General features: G+C 37.8%; 1 protein-coding gene across 3 annotated transcripts in view; it reads right to left on the bottom strand.

The window, feature by feature from the left end:
* Positions 1-23,187, bottom strand: part of LOC115219191 (cytoplasmic polyadenylation element-binding protein 3) — a 73,154-nt gene that overhangs the window by 22,678 nt on the left and 27,289 nt on the right. For all 3 annotated transcript variants that reach the window (XM_029789310.2, XM_029789308.2, XM_029789309.2), the window contains 2 exons: positions 9,901-9,975; positions 7,342-7,441 (listed from right to left, as the gene is read on the bottom strand). In XM_029789310.2, the coding sequence (XP_029645170.1) occupies positions 7,342-7,441; positions 9,901-9,975 (175 nt within the window). The remainder of the gene's footprint in view (positions 1-7,341; positions 7,442-9,900; positions 9,976-23,187) is intronic.

The raw sequence follows: 23,187 nt of genomic DNA, 5'->3' as shown, positions 1-23,187 counted from the left end.
AATTTGGTCCCATGGTGTGGCACCTTGTAAGTAGAATTAGGCAAACAGAAACTGTATGCAACCTCTTGCAGGTATATAAGTTTGGTTGTGTGTGAGAATGTGTATGTCTGTGTATACTGGTGTCTTGAGTTGCATTCCTCAACCATTCAATAAAAAAAAAAAACAATCACTAAAATAAGTATCAGACTAAAATAGTTACTGAAGTCAATATGATACACTAAAACCTTTGAACATGGCAGAAAAGCATGACCCCAGTCCAATACCTAAAACTAATAAAAGAATAAAAATTGTGATCCAATGTATGCAATGTTTTTCACTGTTCATTAATCACTAAATAAAACCATTCAGTTTTGTGAATATTTAAATGACACATATCACACACTGCTGTGTATGCATCAATTGAAACAGACTTGAAAAAGAGCTGCTCCTTGAATAAACTTAAATACATAAGGGATAAATACATAAGGGAAGGAAGTGAAGTAGTAAGATTGGAAAGTATAAGATTCTCTCCAAATTTTTCTTATCTTTTGCACTTGTATAGTCATGCTGAAGTATATACATAAAAAAAAAATTATATCTAAATAACAGATTCTATATAAAAAGAAAAAAAAAAAGGAAGATGTTAGTGGTATTATAAAGCAACTAGAGAATTGATACACATGTACAACTGGAAAAAGTTTTGGTAACAGTTTCAAATTGGGAAAAAAAAAAACTATCATTATCTCAAACTGAATATGATGAAACCAAGGAGAAAATAATCCTTTTTGCAATCAATGCCTAGATAAATAGGGAAAATAATTAAGATAATAAATAATCAATAAAACCGGTGTTTTCAAAAATACTAAGACTGAGTAAAGCAGGTTTGCATAGACAATGTTATACTAACAAAGTCTAACATGACTGAAGCATATCAGTGGCTGACATGAAGATGGGGAAAAATGCTGCCCCACCAGGAATAATCACTGAGATGCTCAAAATATCTGGCAAGGTAGGATCCAAGAGACTCATCCAAATAGTTAATCAAGTAATATAGTAAGGTGTCATACCCAATGATGGCGCTGTATCATTATAAACAGCTACAAGGAAATGTTTTACAGCGAGGAAATTATAGAGGTATGAAGTTGTTGGACCTACATATGAAGGTCTTGAAGAGAGAGACATTGCACAGTTGATTAAAGATAGAATTAGCTCAGATGAAAAGCAAAAGTACTTTTCTTAGAGTAAACCACTTTACCAAGAATTTAGACTTGGAGAGAGTCTTTGATAGGGTACAAAACTCAGCTATGTACATATATGCAGTTAGTATCACAGGAATCAACAATGAATCCCTGCCTTCACACTAAATTCAATGAATTTAGCATGAAGGTAGGGGTTTATCAAAATATCAGATGTCTTTGGGAACTCCTTTACACTTATGCTCTGGTACTCATAGCTGAATCTATAGAAGAATCAGAAAAAAATAATTCTAGACATGGGAGCAAAACCTAGAATTGAGGGGACTCAAGAAAAATTTAGCAGACTAAGATGTAAGTAGAAAGAAGATAGGATCCTGATATATAAAAAAAAAAAAGAAGCAACTAGCCTTGCATAATATGCTATACCCAGTATAAGATAGGGACACATAAAAGGTGTAGTGGAATCAGGCAGGCTAAGAATGAAAGGAAGCTTTATATGTGATAGATGCACAGAAGCAATATGTTTGAAGAGTGTAATGATTTTAGATCCTAATATGCCCAGTGGTTCACTAAAGTAGTTGATAGTTTCTGCTACTACAGTGACAGAATTAGAGGTGATGGGTGTTCAGAATGTATAGTATGAGTGCTGAGCACTCAAAGTAAATTGAATCTGTGGAAGAGGGAGACCAAGAAAGACTCAGGACAACATGGTGTAAACTGATCTGAAGATGCTGCATATCTTAATAAAACTAGAATCTGTTTTCCCCTCACTTTACACTTCTCCCCCACCTCTCTTTTACCTACTACTTACTCTTGGCACCCATAACACACATTCTCTCATCTCCCCACCACCTGTTTTCACTTCATCATCCTCATCAGTTTGATTCCTTTGTTCTTCACAAACATATGTAAAAGATTCTGCATCCAACCATCCAGATTCCTCCATTCAATACACTATAATTTCACCCTTTTATAATATCAGTCAGCAGTCACTCTCCTCTAGGGCAAATCTGTTGCCACCCATCACCTGCTCTTACCTTTATTGCACCATCCACCCTTACCTTTGTTCACTTCTGTTATTGCCAATCACCCCTTCTTGACTAAACCTCAAAGAAACCTACTGCTTACATCATATTCCTGTTCCTCCCAGCTATGCTTTCTAGCCCAACAAATGCCATTGCTCTTTCTCTCTCTCTCTCTCTCTTCCCACTAATGTCCTCTTTGACTATCTGAGTTTTTAAGTACTCTCTTCACTTATACTCTTGTTCCTTCAACTAATTTCATGAGGTCTCAAAGATTATTTAATCTCGTTAGTGTTAATGGCATCAGAAAATGCACCCGTTATACTCAGTAAAGTGGTTGATAATAGAAAGGGCATCCAAGTTGTACTAAAACAAAGTTAATTGAAACATATGGGCATCAGACTAGGGGAGAAGGACTTCTATAACAGATGACCAATAGTGTGACAATTCATGCAATGCATACCAGTATGGAAAGTGGTCGTAAAATGATAATGTGATATGTTAATAAATATATATATATATTAATAGTAATGGTAAGACAACAAAAGAATGAATGAAACCTCAATATTATGTAAATAGAGGAATTTATCTGTAATATAATATATGACAATTATTTGGTTGCCATTATAATACTCCGAGTTTCGGATGTTGGGGCAATCAGAAAAGGCATTTTCGATAACTGACGAGATGCTGGAACAGTTTTCTGCCCCAACATCCGAAACTCGGAGTATTATAATGACAACCGAATAATTGTCACATATTATATTACAGATATATATATTTATAATTCTTTCCAATTGGTAAAGTAACTCTTCCCATGCTTCTTCAATGCAAGCAAATAATTTGTTCCAAACAGAAGTAAGCTGTCTAAGATTCTCAGAAAGATACTGCTTGTTTATGGATATGGTATTATTGATAAGAGGAATAGGCACAGATGGATGAAAAAGTTTAAAGAAGAAAGAATTAAAAAACATTGAAGACAAATCATACAGTTGGAGCCCATCAATTGTGATATCTGACTTGAACTGCCAGTGACAGACAAGTTACAATGTGTTATCTTGTTGCTCAACTGGACTTTGGTGATGAAGCATAACAGAGGATGGCAGAAGATTTTGGGTACTGGTATATGCATGCTAAGCGGATACCTTGGCAATTGAAACTTGATCTGAAGGGGAGAATGATGGAAGTGTGAAGACACATTTCTTTCCAGTTGGGTAACAGTAGATGAAATGTGGGTATATCTTTCTGATTTGGAAACAAAGACTCTGTCCATAGAATGGCATCACACCTCCAAGGCTTAATAAGTTCTAGAGCCACAAATGGGCAGAGAAATTAATGTTGATTGTAGTTTGGTATGACAAAAGCACCATTCTCCTTGATTTTCTGGAATATAGTTATACCATGAACAGTGAGTAGTACACTGAGACAGTAAAAAAGTTTGAAGTAACCGTTAGAGAGAAAACTAAATAAGAATTTGAAAATGATTCCCATTCACCATGATAATGCGTAACCACATACATCCTTGGCAACAAATCAGGCAATCAGTAAATTAGGTATGTCAGTGGTTCCCCCATTCACTCTACAATTCTGATTTAGTGTCCTCTCACTTCCACTTGCTCAGTTCAATGAAGGACAATATTCAGGGAGAATAATTTGATAACAAAGATAAGGTGAAATTCACAGTGAAGGAAGGGATACAATAGTGCACACCTGAATTTATTAAAACAGGATTCAAAAGATGGTTTCCGTAATGGCACAAATGCATCACTTTTGATGGAAAGTACACTTTCTTCAACTATAACCTTGTGAATGAAATTGGTACCCAGAAAGTGAAGAAGCACATCATATATATGTGCAATCCATACATACTACATACATATACATTAGTGTGCATGTGTGAATGTTGATTCTACTTGTTTTCATTGAGATAGTGAAAGTAAAACAGTTGATATTGTTTATATACTACAGTAAACAAAAGTCCCATAGCTCATTTTATTCTGATGTGTGAAAAGCAGTGCAATGAAAGATTACATTATTTGAAAAAGAAGTAAAGATTGATCACAAGAAAAGCATCCAAGACTGGAGAAAAATCCTCACTAAATCTTGTGTAAGCCATGATAGCATGGAAAAATGGATGTAAAAGTAAAAGTCTTACTTCCAGAGAACATACTCACCATTTCAAATTCTATTTAAGTCAGACAAGACAAACCCTTATAGAATGAGAGTGGCCTTATTGTACAAAAACTTGCATTCAATATGTAGATATCACAAATGATATTCATAAATAGGAAGTGATATACAATACAGGCATTCAAAATCGAAACTAACAATATGAATACGTTAAAACTAGTAATATGAATACACACACATACACGTATCTTACAGTCATTCAGATAGACCTTAACTACAACACTTCAATATACTCAAAAATACTATCACTAGGGGAGATGTCAATGCACTTAATACATCCTGGTTTTCCAATTGTAGAGATAACAAAAGAAGTAACAATTAAATTTCCTTTATATCCTAAAAAGTGCACAACCAATGCATGTGCATACATCAACCAATTCAACTACAACTCTTCTCCATACTCCTATCCATCACAACCACTTAAACAATTTTCCAAGTTTTTTTTTAGAGACAGCCTATTAAATATTATCACAATACACTCACACATCCATGAAGAAAGCAAAAACACTTAGTTTCAAGAAAGTACCATGGAATTCAACAAAACAAAATCTAGGTTTCCAAATTTCAACAATACCAAAATTACCAACATAGACATAACAATGTATTTAACTAAATAATAAAAGACAAATTAAAAACCATATCCCACTGAGACAACATATAAAAATATGCCAATTACACACCAAAAATGACAACCTGTTACATAAAAACAATACACAATTGAATAAACTCAACATCAAACAGTGCTAAGCAAGGAAATAAAAAATTAATCTGTAGAAAGGCAGAAAACTGGCATATTTTTGTATCTAAGACAAAACCATAAAACTAAGAATAAAATACCACACAGAATAATTATCAACAACAACCATTATCACACCACACCCCATGTCATAACAATAATCTCAATATACTCATACTGAAACACTTAACTAACACCATTCTCAGACATTTCTTGAACATTAGCCACCAAAAACAGACACCAAAAGAAAATTAAATCACAATATGAAAAATATGCATGTTACACACACAAAAGTAGGAGGGAAATTTAAAAACTGAAAAGTTTCAGGATTAGATGAAATCACAAATCTATACTTCAAGTGCCTAGAGCCGGAAAGAATCACAGCATTTACCAACACTTACAACTACTCATATCATGAGCTAACAAAGGAGTTCCTCATAATTGCTCAACATACTAAAAATAGAAGCTAATTTCTTCCTCAATCAAACCTCACCATCTTAGAAATGGACACATTTCTAAGGTTGTTCCCTGTACATAGGCAAAAGATGGGATGGTCACAGATTGAATGTCTTCGATCATGGATTTGCATAATCAGGGCTGACCTGGGGTTAAACAGCAACTACAACTGATACTAAATGAATCTAGAAGGGCAATATTGTAAAAAATCTAAAACCCAATTCTTCATCCAAGAGAAGTACCATCATGCAAGCCCATCATCCTCCTGTACAAACACTCAAAGATTCTAGAAAGACTGACCTAACGACTTTAGATCACTATAGTCAACCACTACACTACTCACAAACCTTGTATTGAAATACCTGATGGTTTCAACAATAAAAAATACTATCTACACATATTCTAACAACTATTAACATCAGCAAAGCTTTCAACTCTATTCTCTGTTATCCACTCATATAAAAAGATCTATCACCACCTTAAGGAATAACAAAATGCTGGCTAACAAACTACCTGCCATGTCACCAAACCTATGCAGTGGACAAGGACAATACTTCCAAAACTTGCAATTTCCCAAATAGGGTAAGACAGGGACCTGTCCTCACATCCACTTATTTTTAACCTACACATACACAACTGCCCTACATCTCCACTAAACACACGGACATCCGCCTACAGAGATGACACCAAACTCACTTTCTCCTACCATTCTCCAGACACTGCTGCAGAACTGTGCCAACTCTACTTAAATCATTTTGAAACCTGGCTCCACAACAAGATTTAATATAGCATCTACCACTATCTCCTATCACATTAACATGAGAAAACATCAAATATAATCAACCATCATACTTGACAACATAAAGAGATTGTCTACAATATTTACAATTCGAAAAGAAGGCACTGTAAAGAAAGCAAAATGACTTCTACAAAGAACAAAAAACAGTGCAATTCACATCATAAAAAGTTGATCACATTCACAACAAAACAAAAACAAAAACACTAAAAACGAAAGACCACCAGATCATGAGAAGAGTATAGTTTGTTGCAGAAGCAAGCTCTAAGTCTCTACTACAGTCTCTACTTCAAACACTCAGATTATACATTACTTCAAGGTACTACTACAATAATTTATAAACATATCTCTCCTATTCTGTGTTGACAAGCATAAAGAATACACACACACAAAGAAATAAGAGCAATACAAATAGCCTCACTAGCCCCAAACACTTCTGGAATGCCATCAACAACCATAAATGCAGAGGAACAGTAACTACCATACTCTGATTTCACTTTGCCTGCCTCTACTTTAGCCAGTAGCAGAATCATGGGGTATAGTGGGAAGAGTGTAATAAGTACAAGATATCGTGCTGCACCCCATGCAATTCATCACTGAATGTTACAATGTGCAGTACATTCCTCAACTGACAGATATACAATCTAACTGGGAAGATAGATGTTTGAGATGTATCTTGTCATTTGGATGACTTTCTGCATGCTATTAGTACTGTTTGATTAGGACTAACCAAGGTACACAACAACAACAACAATATATAGCCTCAAACCAATATCACCAACATCACTAATACAATTACCGCCCATATAAATAATATACTACTGTTCACTTTAGCTCTTAAATTCTAGAGTAAATAACATGCTGTGCTGTGAGAAATTTGGCAAAACTGCTTAGAAATTTCTAAAAATGGTAATACGGTGTATAATGATACTTAAAGGAGAAACAGGACAGACATAATAGACTCACCTTTGTAGTGCTCATGAGACTCAGTGTTACTCCTCATTAAATCCAACAGCCGGCTCTCTAAACCTGTGAAGCGCATGCTGTCAAAATTATTTCCTCGGTCCTGAAAGTAAAGTTTATTGAAATGTAGCTTCTCTGTGACATGTGTACTGGGATTCACAAATATAGTCTTCATTTAAATAGCAGAATACATTCAAACAAACTTTCAAGGATCATCATTTCTTAACCAAGCTACAATATGATGACAGTATCAAATCTTTCCATTTGGGATGATCTACAGCCCAAACCTATCAAACATTTCTATCATTAAAGTAAAATATGAGCCAGCAAGACAGCCTCAACTTAGAAGCTTGACCTACTAGAAATAATAGCTAAATTTCCTTCAAACAACACTAACCCATATTGAGAAATGAGACATAATGTAGTCTTGGGTACTTTATGCTTTAAAAAAAAGACGAAAGCAACTGAACACCTTTGATCATAGGTTTATTGCACCATTGCTGATAGATGCATCTTTTTGTCCTGTCATTTCTTCAGAATAAACACAGTGACTAAGTAGCAGTTTTCCACTTCTCCACTTAGTTCCTTTTAATACCACTAAACTCTGCATGGTTCTTTTTGAGCTGCAGGGATAGGTAGTGGAGGACAAACAAGACATTTTCAGCATCCAGTAACTGATTCTCTGTTTATTGGCTTGCTCTAAGTTGACTAGTCATATCACAAATTTGTCATCTCTATAACCAACTCCTGTTAACTTGGGTTAAACAGAAAGAGGCATAAGCTGTACACCTGAAGTCAATCAGGGTAAGCAAGTGCATACCAGATACTCTGGTCTTGCTGATGGCTACCACATCTAGATACAATGACTGAAATTATTGAGCTGGAGTTTCTGTTTATACACCAACCCTAAGCCACAGGAATTTATACAGTCCATTTTAGTGTTAAGAGAAGACACCCACCCTCACCCCGCCAAAAAAATTGAAAGAGTCACTTAGGTCTAAAGGTAATTTCTTTTTCGAGATGGGCCTCCCCACACCCTCTTGACTAAGATACTGAGAAGCTCTCATATCACCTAGTAAGAGTTTTCCCATGGGATGGGACACTACTAATATGCTCCTTACCAGAAGTGACTTTTTGTGTATTTAGGGTGGGAAATGCATCAATGCCTTCAGCTGTAGTAAGTATTTTGTCCTTGTTTGTATATACAAATTTCAACTTCTTGTAGGCCTTTTAGAGAATGGTGTAGTGAGGAGTTTGTCAGTGCAAAGTTGCTAGTTTTAATTCTGCTGCTTGTCACGTCTCTTGTTGTGCGTGTAGTTCCTTTTCTGCTGTTGTTGTGGCTCTTTTTGTCATGGTTTCTGTGGCTAGTTTGTATATTTGCCCATGCTCCTTTTGGAATTCATTGGTCTTGGTGATGGCTTGGTGTCTTTGAGTTTGTAGAGTCAGATTACTTATTCTCACCTGCCTGCCTCACCTCTCTTCTTTGTAGATTGATCTCTGCCATTTTTTTTGGTATCTCTCTCGCTCTCATTCAAGCAACCAATGCCATTGATGCTATGACTGCATTTTCTTGCTGAATGGGAGACTTCATTATGAGCTCTATTGTGTTTATCTGCAGTAGAAGTTGTTTTTGTAACTGTAAGCGTGACTGCCACTGCTGTTGTGATTGCAGCAGTTGGATATTCAACAGCAGTAGTGAAGAATGGCTCTCCTCTGCTCCACTGTGAAGCTGAAAGCTCCGAGGTGGTCAGTTTTACTGTAAATGTAACATATCAGTTTCTTGCCCTAGATAATCACTTGTTTCAGTTCACACACTTCAAGGCAGAAGTATCAGTTATTCCAGAAAGACTCTCAAGTGCAACTAACATATGGAACTCAACTGAAAAGGAGAATTGAGTTCTATGATTACCCTGTTTACCCACCATTGTCATCATTCTAGTCTGAACCTTGTAGAGTGGTACATTGGTTACCTGTATTGTCATCAATATGTTAAATTTGTGCATAACAGAAAGAAACAGAATGAAAATTTTCTGTGTAATTTTGATATAAGAGACATACTGTAAAAAATTCTCATGAATATTTTCAGTGTCTCAAAGAATTAAAAATTGTTAATGAAAAACAATTAAATGAGAGGCACAAGAGAGTATTAAGTGAAATAACAAGAGAAAAGGATGTTGAAAAATTAAAGTAATGAGATAAGAGTGAGAGAGAAAATGTTATAAGGATAGAGAAAGAGAAAAACTAATTGGAATAGAAGCAATAGATAAAGGAGAGAGAGAGAGACAGACAGGAGAAAGATGTTTGAAAAACTATCTCACAGTGTATTAAAAAATGCAATCATGAGGTGAAATAAAATTAGTCTTCTGATAGAATTGTGCAGTTAAAATCTTCAATAATAAAAAATTCCTGTAAACCACATTTTGATAAAAATATATTAAAGTTGAAATTTTAAAAAATTTTCTAAATGATGTAGACTTTAATAATTGCTACTTTTTAGTAAAAGTTACATACTCTTAGCTAATAAATATTTATCTTTTTCCACTGTGCACTAAATTTACTTACCACAGGAAGATACTCCACATGACTTGCGTCAGTCCAAAGCACCACATTGTCTGACACCATCTCTCTAGGAATGTTCTGCCAGAAGAACAAAATCAATGAAAAGAAGTAAGAAAACAGGCTAAAAGAGGTGAACAGTGTAGACATTGGGTACTTTTGATAATTAGAAGTAATCATAAAGATCATTAGAATTAAAAGAAGTAGAAAGGTAAAGAAAGATATGAAAAAACGAAAAAATATACAAAAACAGTATAAATGAGTAAAAGTTATAGGAAAATTCTAAAATAAACAGAGTTTTATAGAAAGATAAACAGATAGACATGAATAGGCATAGATCCAAGGATAAGCAGAAATAGCAACGAACAGATATATATACACACACACACATATTCATATATATATACATGCACACATATTCATACATATATATACACATGCACACATATTCATATATATATATACACGCACACATATTCATATATATATATATACATACACGCATACACACCTATATATATATATATATATATATATATATATATATGTATGTATGTAAGTATATATGTGAAGGTGCATCGCTCAGTGGTTAGAACATTGAGCTTACGACCGTGAGGTCATGAGTTCTATTCTCGGATTGGGCTGCATGTTGTGTTCTTGAGCAAGACACTTTATTTCACATTGCTCCAGTTAACTCAGCTGTAGAAATGAGTTGTGAGCCTTCCACAAACAACCTTGCCCATACTTGTGCCTCAGAGGGTAACTTTCTAGGTGCAATCCCATGGTCATTCATGACTGAAGGGGTGTCTCCTCACGCTCCTCTCTATCTCTCTCTATACACACACATATATACATACACACACATATACATACACACACATTCATATATATATATATATATACATACATACATACACACACACACATATATATATATATATATATTATATATATATACATACATACATACACACACATACATATATACATACACACACATATATAGATATATACACATATTCATGTATATACACACACACACATATATAAATATGTGTGCATATATGTGTGTGTGTGTGTGTGTGTGTATATATACATATTAGAGGGAAACCACTTTGTGGACACCCTTATGCTAGAAATAGATCCGCTATGGTATTACCACTAAGAAATGTTCTCAAATGGTAAGACCATAGCAGATCTATTTCTAGCATAAAGGTGTCCACATAGTGGTTTCCCTCTAATATATATATAATACAATTATATATTATATATTAATATATAGTATTATATATTATTAATATATATTAATTATATATTAATACAATTATATATTGTATATAATACAATTTTACTGAACCATCAGTTTTTTTATATGCTAGACCACTGGTGTGAAGTTGATGTTAATTAAATTAATATCTAATTTCACCATCATTTTAAATTTATAATATATATATATATATCAATACAAAATGGAACAAGAACGCAAAACATCCGGACATCTAGGTGATACAAAAAGGGACAACAAAACATTCGTCAATCCAAACAAGAACAAGCAAGAAAAAACGTGAGGATTGGTACATGTACAGTGTTATTGGATGCCCAGGAAAGGAAAGAAAAGAAAGAGGATTTCACGTTTTGAGCAGAGCTCTTCATCAGAAATATAGAAAAAGTTCAAAGGGAAGACAGAGAAAGAAAATCACCAACGATTCACACGCGTCACATATTGAAATGACCAGAAGGGAATGGGTGAGGAAAAAGTTCTTTCTAAGGCAGGTGAGTGCAAGAGAAGGAGGTATGTGTGTGTGTGTGTGTGTGTGTGTATGTGTGGGTATGTGCGTATGCGTGAGGCTGTGTGTGGGATTGTGTTTGTGGAGTAAATGTACATTACTGTGTGTGTGCTTGTATGTGCGTGTGTGTGTCCATGTATGTATGTGTTGCGTATGTATGGGAGGTATGTGTGGGTTCATTTGCATATGCATGTATGTAGTTGTGTGTGCATGTATCTGTGCGTGTGCATGTATCTGTGCGTGTGCATATATATGTGTGCGTATGCAGGTGTGTATACGTGGGGTTGTGAGTGATAGGTATGTGTGCAATTGTGTGTGTGTGCGCATGTATGTGTGCATGTGTGTGCGTGTACGTATATATTGTGTGCGTTTGTGTATATATGTGAGTTTGTGTGTGTGGGGTTGTGTGGGGGTATATGTGCATTCCTGTGTGTGCATGTGTGCGCGTGCTTATGTGTGTACATGCATGTGTTTATGCCCATGTGTGTGTAATTGTGTGCGTCTGTATGAGTGTGTGGGAGGTATGTGTGCATACATGTGTGAGTGTGTGTACGTGTATATATGTGTGTGTATGTGTATGTATGAGCGTGCGTGTGTATATGTCTGTGTGAATGAGATGTGTTGAGTTATGTGTGCATTTTGTTGCGTGTATGTGTATGTATATGTGGTTGTGTACATGTGTGTGTTTATGTGTGCATGTCTGTGTGTGCGTGGGGTTGTGTGGGTTAGGTATGTGTGCATTCCTGTGTGTATGTATGTGTGTGCATGCATGTATGCATGTAGTTGTGCATGTATGTGTTGCTATGTTGCAGGATGTTGTAGAGACAGTCATTAGGAGGAGGGGGTTGTATTTAGTCCGAAGGGGATAGTTGTTTGTAGATTAAGAATATAACGCTGTTCCAGGCACAGTCACGAGTGTGTGGTTCTGTGGTGCACCCCACCTACCACCCCAGCAAGAGTAGTTATTAGTGACTTTAGACTCAAGGACAGAAGGAAACCAAAAAGCAGACCAATCTGGAAAAGAAGGACTTGGAAGTTTAAGAACCCTTAACATGGTCAGAGATTTAGGGATACCTTTACCGAGAAATTTGACGATAGGGAGGAGGAGCTACCGTCCTGTGACATAGAAGGCAGCTGGGAATTCCTGTGAAACAGCTTGCTGAGTGCCACAAACCAAATCTGTGGTTGGTGTAAAGTCCCTTCCAGACCTAGGGTAATATGGTGGTGGAACAATACAGGGCCATTTGAACAAAGAAACAGGCCTGGAGGTGTGAGTGTAGCAGGAGACTGTATCAGATAGCCAAAAGGGAAGCTAGGAGACAGGTGCGTACAGCCAAGGGAGTAGCAGGAAATAAGTTTGCCAATGTTCAGCGATGTGAGGATCAAAGAACTGAAATATTTCAGATTGCAAGACAGAGTGTGAGAGAGAACCATGATGTCATAGGAAAGAAATGTGTCTACATGGATGATGGTGCCCTTGCGTTTAATGGTTCTGCAAAGAAAGACTGCTGAATGTGGAGAATGAACAGGAGGAGGAGAGTCTGCCAAACAGTGACTCAATTGAGGGACCAGCTACCCGAATCGACAGTACCCTGGTAGATAAAGCAATTAAGGATATGAAGACAAGGAAAGCACCTGGCCTATCAGGTATCACTGTTGAGATGCTTAAAATATCAGGTGATGTGGGTTACGGTCTTGTCACCTGCCTCATAAATCAGGTAGTTCGTGAAGGAGTCATACCCAATGACTGGTGTAGCAGCACCATAGTCAACTGCTACAAAGGTAAAGTAATGCTTTAGATAGAAATAACTACAATTGGTATCAAATTATTGGATCAGGTGATGAAAGTTACGGAGAGGGTCATAGCCCAACTAATTAGGGAGAGAGATAGCTTAAATGAGCTGCAGTTTGGTTTTGTGCTAGGCAGAAGCACCACTGATGCTATATTTCTGGTATGGCAACTGCAGGAGAAATATCTAGCCAAAGATAAACTTCTGTACTTGGCTTTTATTGACTTGGAGAAAGCCTTTGACAGAGTCACCTGATCCCTTATCTGGTGGTCAATGCGGAAATTGGGGATAGACGAATGGTTGGTAAGAGCTATACAAACCCTGTACGGGGATACTATCAGTAAGGTGAGGGTTGGCAATGAGTATAGTGAAGAATTCCGGGTAGAAGTAGGGGTTCACCAAGGATCAGTCCCCCTCTTATTCATTATAGTCCCCCAGGCAATATCAGAGGAATTCAAGACAGGATGCTCCTGGAAGTTCCTCTATGCTGATGACCTTGCTCTAATAGCCAAGTCACTACCAGAACTAGAGATGAAGTTTAAGGTGTGGAAGCAAGTTCTAGAAGGGCCTTAGGGTTAACCTAGTAAAAATCCAAAGTCTTAGTAAGTAGGAAGGCTGACAAATCACAAACCCCTTCAGGTAGATGGCCCTGTCAGATCTGTAGAAAAGGCGTGGGTGGAAACTCCATATGATGTGCCCGGTGTAAGCTATGGAGACATAAACGGTGCAGCAATATCAAAGGAGGGTTAACTAGGAAGATAGTTTTTGTGTGTGGCAGATGCATAGGGGCAATAAACACTGAAGATATGCAGAAAACAGATTCCATCACATGCCAGGGGGAAAAACTAAAAGTCGTTAATAGCTTCCGCTACCTAGGTGACGAAGTCTGTAGGTGGGGGGGGTGCTCTGAGAATAGCTTGGGCAAAGTTCAGGGAGCCCCTAACTCTGCTGACAACTAAGGGCCTCTCGCACAGGATGAAAGGTAGACTGTATGATGCATGTGTGCAAACTGACATGCTACACGGCAGTGAAACATGGGCCATGACTACTGAGGACATGTGTAGGGCTTGAAAGAAATGAAGCTAGTATGATCTGCTGGATGTGTAATGTCAGTGTGCATACATGACAGAGAATAAGTGCCCTGAGAGAAAAGTTGGACATAAGAAGTATCAAATGTGGTGTGCAAGAGAGACAACTGCACTGGTATGGTCATGTGTTACATATGGATGAGGACAGCTGTGTGAGGAAGTGCCACTCCCTAACTGTGGAAGGAACCTGTGGAAGAGGTAGACCCAGGAAGACATGGGATCAGATGGTAAAGCATCACCTTCGAACATTGGGCCTCACAGAGGCAATGACAGGAGACCAAGACCTTTGGAGATATGCTGTGATTGAGAAGACCTGGCAACTAGAGTGAGATTGCCACCATGGTCGATGCCAGTGTTGCATGTCTGGCCCATTTAAGAGTACCCTTGATGTATTTGGCAGTATGATATGCTTGAGAAGACCTGTTGAGTCAAGTAAAACCAAAATTGCAGCTATGGCCAGTGCCCCTTGACTGGCTCTCGTTCCTGTAGCACATAAAATGCATCATCCAAATGTGATCAAGACCAGTGTCCCCTGACTAGTTCCTGTGCTGGTGGCACATAAAAAGCACCATCCGAACGTGGCCAATGCCAGTACCTCCTGACTAGCTCCCATGGTGGTGGCATGTAAAAAGCACTATCTGAATGTGATTGATGCCAGGACTATCAGGGGCACACAAAAAGCACTATCTGAATGTGGCTGATACCAGTACCCACTGACTCCTGTGCTGGTGGCACGTAAAAATTACCCACTACACTCTCAGAGTGGTTGGTGTTAGGAAGGGCATCCAGCTATAGAAACACTGCCAGATCAGATTGGAGCTTGGTGCAGCCACTGGCTCTCCAAATCTCAGTCAAACCATCTAACCCATGCCAGCATGGAAAACGGATGTTAAACAAGGATGATGATATATATATATATATATATATATATATATATATAGAGAGAGAGAGAGAGAGGGGTGGTATAGATAGATAGACAGACAGACAGACAGATAAAGATAGATATACACATATACAGACACATATGGCCAGATGGATTCTGAGAACCTCCACAACAATGGACAAGGAAACTATGCTGGTTCTTTAGAGGAGATTCATACTCAGCTGTTAGGACTACTGCTCTCAGTTGTGGTTATTCAACAGTGTCAAATTAATAGCAGAGCTTGAAGCAGTTCAATAGTACTATGCCAGGAAGATTGGCATCACTGGAACACTGAGCTACTAGGAGAGACTTAAAGAGCTATGATTTTACTCCCTGGAGGGAAAACAGGAGAGGTATGAAGTGATATATATGTATGGAAAATCCTGGAGGACCTGGCACCAGACTCTGACACTGAAAGATATTCCAGCTCCTGAATTGCATGTCTGTTCCTAGCTTGGGATTCAATGGTCCACAGCTATTTAATACCTTGTCAAAATGTCTGAGGGATCTTCATGGTGTAGGGGTAGCTGTTTTCAAGAAGAACTTGACTTCCTGCTATCCAAGGTTCCTGATGAACCTATATCAAGATAGGAAACTCAAAAGAGGGTGGCAGTGTTGAATTCCCTCCTTCACCAATCACATACGACTGGTCATTGAAAAGGTGATTATACTGGTGGTGCTCCAACATGGGCACAGCCTTAGGGCTGAAACTTATAAAAGAATATACATACATATACATGCATATGTATGAAACACACACATATACACATACACATATATTTAGTATATATAAATCAGAGTATGTGTGTGTGTGTGTGTATTGACTAACACATACATTTCCACAATTCTCAGCCGATTTTCCCCAAACTTTACACACGCAAATTACTTATGTCCCAAGGATGGTCATGCACTATAACATTTTGTCCAGAGCTCCCATGTAAATGGAAAAACTGGGAAAAATGGTGATTTACAAAGGTTTTTCTCTAATTCGTTGTATGTATATAGTTTTTTTGTATGTAGGGTCTTTCATACTTTTTAATCTATATGGTCGTATAGAAGAGAATTAATGCATTTGAGCTTTGGTGTTGGAGAAGACTTTTACGGATTTCATGGATAGCGAGGCTCACCAATGGAGAAGTTCTTAAGCAGATCAGGCCAAAAATGTCGCTAGAAGCTAGGATCACCAAGCATGGATTGGCATATTTCGGTCATATTATGCGGAGAAAATCCCTGGAGAAGGACATCATGCTCGGAATGGTCAGTGGCAAGAGAGGAAGAGGCCGACCAAGAACCCGCTGGCTTGACACCATCAAGAGTGATACCGGAATGGACATAGCCAATCTGAAAGAAGCGGCCCAGGATAGAACTGACTGGAGGACACTGATCCAACGAGTAACCGAGAGTCGACTTTGACTGAGCGGATAGATAGATAGATTGGCATTAGAGATATCTTTTAGTGGTTTTCACACTTTCTCGCTTTATTTATATGTTGTAATTGTGTATTATTACTTGATTAGAAAATATTATAAAAGTGAAAGGATTTTGTCTATTTATGTATTTTGACTGTCCCCCTGTTATTTAATTATATGTTGTAATTGTGTATTCATTACTTGGTTAGAGAATATTATAAAAGTCTTGTCTATTTATTTATTTTGACTGTCCATCTGCGACAATGATTAAACTAACTAGGAAAACTGTACACAGTGAATATCCAATACCAAGCAATCTTAATATCCATATTTAAACCATTAAACTTTGGCAAGCTTAGCTTTACCTATTCTGAGTTACTTGAACAGTGATGTTCCCTTCCCTCTCTTCTATTTGTTGATACCTTTATTTATCTGCCAATGTGTTGTTTCACTTTAAGGATGCTTATTTACCCATCCATTATGATATTTCAAATGCAACATCTTTTCGCTGCAAACAGCTAGGATTCAAAGCAGTATTCGTGATCTGAAGTCAAACTCTTCATGTCTTCATTTCTTGAAGTAAATTTCAGAATGGTCATACACTAAGCACATAGCAAATACATTCCTTTAATGCTACTTTTTCAAGTAGGTATTATATTGCCATTTTTGAACATACCAATCATACTTCTGTCTGAAAAAATAGCTCCCTTTGCTGTTGAATAAAATAAACCCGCAGAGGGGAAGTTTCAACATCAATCTTCAATTTCTTTACACCATTTATGTGAAGGCTTCTGACAAGTAAATTCACTTTCAGGTAAAACAAACTATATTTTGTAGTCATTATCCATAATCTACTCCCAAAATACTTCAGTAGCTCTACTTTGCATTGCTTGCAAACTTATATGTTCTATTATTATTTAAGTGCAATGACCTCCACAATGACCAGCCTTCAATTTGGTTTCTTCTCCTAGGTTAATCGGAAACATAGCTTGCCATGCTACATATAAACCTTCTCGGTAGTTCAATTATTTGATGAAAAAAACACCACAAAGGCAACTTAAACTGTCCAAAGAACGGCGTGTTTGCTAGTATATATATATAAATGGATGTGTGTATTTTCTCCTTATTTACAACTAACACAGAAAAAATTAAACAGTTACTAGGGCAGCAAAACATCACAAAGTAATAAGGACATAACACCCTGTTTGTAAAGGTAGAAACTCCGGGTTGATGTGAAATATTTTGTATAATATAAATAAATAAATGGAGTTAAACGCAAGTGTTATTCAAATTCTTTTACTTCCGAAGACAACACTGGTATTATTCGAAAGGAATAAGATGGTGTAAAACAATGTAATCTTCTCATCAGGGAAAGAAAGAAAGAAACCAAACTCATCAATAAGACATTTTAATAGAATGTGATGGATGTGTATAATGATGAACAGAACGTTAAGTTTTTTTTAAAAACTGTCAGAAGATAAAATTTGATAACAAGCTGTGGGTCCGTAAAGATATACCTGATGGTTTTGATGTTACGATGAGAAGTTCTGATTCAACACAAATAGCTGATTTGGTCGGTATATATGTACTTTATGAAATGGCAGACCAGTTCCCAAGGAACAATGGAGCTCTATATTGTGATGATTGTTTACTCTACCTTTAAAATGTTTGTAACCGAAAAGTACAAAAGGTTAAGAATAGTTAAGTTTTGCTGTAGAATGGGCTTAGGTGTCGTTTTTGATGATGATGTAATGAAAGTCAGCTTTTTAGATATTACACAAGAATTTCCCATATAGTAGATTATATATATATCATATCTGATTTGATTTGATCTAGTTTCAGCTCATATGGTGACACTCTCTGAGCATCCACCTCCACTACTAACTTGGTCACCTAGGTAGCGGAAACTATTAACTACTTCTAGTTTTTCTCCCTGGGGTGTGATGGAATCTGTTTTCTGAGTATCTGTGGTGTCTATTGCCCCTGTGCATCTGCCGCACATGAAAGCTATCTTCTCAGTTAATTTGCCTTTGATGTTGCTGCTCTTATGTGTCCATAGCTTACACTGGGTACATCTTATGGAGTTTCTACCTCCATAAGATATATATATATGTATTTTATATTTCGATTTTTGGATTTGGTTTGCAAGATTCTTTATGTGAGTTTGTGTGTTGAAGCATATTCTGCTGTGTCTGAGGAGAGTCGTTCTCTTTTGGTACCTTATTATTTAACACACTCACCAGTAAAATCACCACTTATTTCTCTTTCATTTTTCAAAACTTTTCATTGCGTTTTGCAACCTTTTCAGTAGTCGTTGACTCTGTCCATTACTCATACTGCGTTCCTTTTTGTTTGTGCACGTGTGTTGATCAGTGTGTGTGTGACTATACATGCATGCATGTATGTGTGTATGCATGTGTGTGTGTTTGCATGTCCATGTTTGTGTGATTTACGTATGTGTATGCGTGTGTGTTTGTATATGTGTGTGTGTGAACTTCTGTCGCTTTGTGTGTGCATGTCTGAGTGTGTGTGCATATGTGTGTTTTGCAACTATGTACTGTATTTGCATGTATGGATATGCATCTCCATATGTGTGGACGTGTGTCTCCATATGTGCCCTTGGGTGAAGTAAAGTGTGTGTGTGTATATATGGACGTGAAGGCGTGTGGCTTAGTGGTTAGGGCATTCGGCTCACGATTGTAAGGTCGTGAGTTCGATTCCCAGCGACGCGTTGTGTCCTTGAGCATGGCACTTTATTTCATGTTGCTCCAGCTCACTCAGCTGGCAAAAATGAATTGTACCTGTGTCACGCTGAATCTCCCTGAGACCTACATTAGGGGTACATGTGTCTGTGGATTGCTCAGTCACTTGCATGTTAATTTCATGAGCAGGCTGTTCCATTGTTCGTATCAGCTGGGATCCTCATCATTGTAACTGACGGAGTGCTCCAATATATATATATATATATTAAGGGTGGTGCTCCAGCATGGCCACAGTCAAATGACTGAAACAAATAAAAGAATAAAATAATATATATATATATAATATATATATATATATCCTTTTATTTGTTTCAGTATTTTGACCGTGGCCATGCTGGAGCATCACCTCTAGTTGAGCACATTGACCCTAGGACTTATTGTTTGTAAGCCTAGTACTTATTCTATTGGTCTCATTTTCTGAACTGCTAAGTTACGGGGATATAGATGCACGAGAATCGGTCATTAAATGATGTTTGGGGGATAAAAAGATGCACAAACATATATACAATGGACTTCTTTCAGTTTCCATCTACCAAATCCACTCACAAGACTCTGGTCAGCCTGAGGCTATAGTAGAAAACACTTGCCCAGGGTGCCATGGAGGGGGACTGAACCCGGAATCATGTGGTTGCTAAGCAAGCTACTTACCACATAGCCACTCCCATACATATATTTTTGTCTATATATATATATATATATATATATATAACAGAACAATGGCTTCTGTAGAACCATTGATCACATAGAGCAGAAGGAAAATGAATTCATCTAACCCTAAGCCCTTATCAGACCACACATTGACACTCTTGATGTCATCATAGAAAACTACTGTGGCAAGACTGATAAGGATAGGAAAAATGAATCAAAAACCTGAAGTCTCTTTGATCAAATGGTTCCTCAAAAGAATGGAACACCCCACCCCTGTGAACGACCAGGCTGATAAGAATAGGGAGCCCAAGAAGCAGTAACCAGAAGCCCCTTTGTGCCAGTGGTCCTACAAAGGAACAGAGTACTCACCCCATTGGACAACTAGAGGAATGCAAATGCTACCACAAGAAAAGGAAGGAAAGAACATGAGCACAAACATAAAGAAGGAAGGGGAGAAAAATGAAAAGGAAAAAGTGAAATAACTAAAACTGAAACCCCAAACCACCAAACAAAAAACTGAAAGATGGAGGCTCCCATGGAAACCGAAACCCCTAGAGGAGAGAAGGCAAATGTTGGCATGAGGAAGACAGTACAAACTGCTGGTTCGCTCACCCAAGATCCCGCCAAAACTACAGGGGCTTTAAGGAGAAATACTTCCCTGAGGAAAGGCATCAATTACCTCCAAAGATAAAATATGCAAAACCAGTGCACTCTTCAGATGTTATACACAAGGCAACAGCCAAGCAAGTATTTTTTGTGCATGGTGCAAAAGATTGTGCAGCAGCTGACCTGGGTAGATCAAGCACAAACAAGGAATGTTGCCCACCACCACAATCAGACATGGGATGGCCTCCCCTAACGCCTGCACAGTTGTCACACCAATATTTTTACTGAAAACTGGGGGGCCTGTTGCATCATAACAACAAAAGCAAAATTATTTTCCTGAGAGACATTGCTGCATGCAGTCAAGCCCTATGTGTATCACTCATGGAAATTCATCTGAGCCCTGATACAGAGGATGCAGAAGTACACAAATCAAAATATACCATACTACAAACAGACAGAATGGAAAGGAGCCATAGTGGAGTTGCTGTACACATCTGTGATGATCTCACACCCCCAGGTCTTACTGTCATACTCAAATTCAGTATGTGATACTCTAATCGTATACATAAGAAAACATAATATAGTCATATGCAATACATATCACCCACAGGATGCTCCAAACCACATAGACAAGTTTGAAGATTGCCTCACAAGAATGAAAGAAATCCTCATGAAACTGGAACACCACGTGAGCCTATTTCTTGTGGGTGATTTCAACTTCCCCAATGTCAAATGGCAGGAAGGCCTCATGCTCTCAGGAGTGACTCATTGCAAACAAGAACAAGTGGAGTCCCTGCTCAACTTCACCAATGCCCTATTCATGGAGCAAGTTGTACTCAGATCAACTAGAGTGAATAACATTTTGGATCTCTCCTTCACAAACAATATGAACATCGTTGATGATGTGAAAGTGACGCTGACATTAGTCTCAGATCACAAGATAATAGAGCTTCCATATGGGGCAAAAGTAGCAAGAGACATACAGCCTTAAGGAAGCACCCAAAATCTCTCCAATGTGAACTTCCACAAAGCAGATTGGAAATCAATGTAAAAAGAGATCCTCAGACAGTACTGGCTGAAATGCCTCTCCACACCAGACATTGGAAGGATACTAGAAAATTTCATGTCTGTTATGCAAACCATATGCCAGAAATAAGTCCCAGAGCACAAGGCTAACACAAAAAGGAACAAAATTCCAAGGGAGAGGAAGAGCCTCATGAGACAATAGGCAAAAGGTTGCAGACTGCCTCAACCAACATTCCAAAAGTAGCCAAAGGTCCTGCCTAAAAACAACACTGAATGGAGATTAAAAACAGCCTGCAACAATCCTGTGAGGAAGAGAGCAGACAAAGAAGCCTGGGTTATAAAAAACATTAAGTTAATCCCAAAGGCCTTCTTTCATTATGCAAAAGAAACAATATCAGTACGCTGCAAGATAGGACCCTTCTTCCAAAAGGATGGCTCCCTCACACATAGTTCAACCAGGATCAGTGAGGTACTGAATGACCAGTTCAAAAGAGTCTCTATCACCCCACTGAAACACAGACGGACTCAATTTACAAATGGGCTGAGGATAATATGCAGTTTAATGCTGAAAAATTCCAAGACTTGTGCTAACTGAATATGAAATTTACAGGGTACACTGGTACACAAGGAATTAAATCAGTGAGGGACCTGGGTATCGACATGAGTGAGGATACCTCTTTCCAAGTGCACATTACCAGGATGGTGACAAAGTGCAGACGACTGGCTGGCTGGATCCTGAGAACATTTAGAACCAGAGATAAGGAAACCATGATGGTCCTCTGGCGGATAGTCGTACTCAGCCACCTGGATTACTGCTCCCAGCAATGGTCACCCAACAGTGTAAAATTAACAGCGGACCTTGAAGCAATCCAGCGAAGCTTCACAAAAAAGATCATCTCTTTGGAACAGTTCAGCTACTGCAAAAGGCTGAAACAGGTAAGGCTCTACTCCCTGCAGTGAAGGTGGGTGAGGTATGCAGTAATATACATCTGGAAGATCCTGGAAGGAATTGTGCCAAATTTTGGCATTGAAAGCTACATCAATGCCAGAACAGGTTGGTACTGCACAGTGCCAAAGATCCCAGCTATGCCATCGTGCTTCAGGACCAGTTACTGCAACAGCCTGGGTTTCAGAGGCCCACAGCTTTTTAATATTCTCTCAAAGAGCCTTAGGAATCTGCACAAAGTAGATGTAGGTGTTTTTAAATCAAGGCTGAACCTCTTCCTATCAAGAATCCCAGATGAACCTATGGCAA

This window comes from Octopus sinensis, linkage group LG14 (assembly GCF_006345805.1).
Source record: "Octopus sinensis linkage group LG14, ASM634580v1, whole genome shotgun sequence".
In the NCBI taxonomy this organism is placed as follows: Eukaryota; Metazoa; Mollusca; class Cephalopoda; order Octopoda; family Octopodidae; genus Octopus; species Octopus sinensis.
The sequence above is the reverse complement of the archived record's forward strand: the minus strand, read 5'-3'. Positions and strand labels throughout refer to the sequence as shown.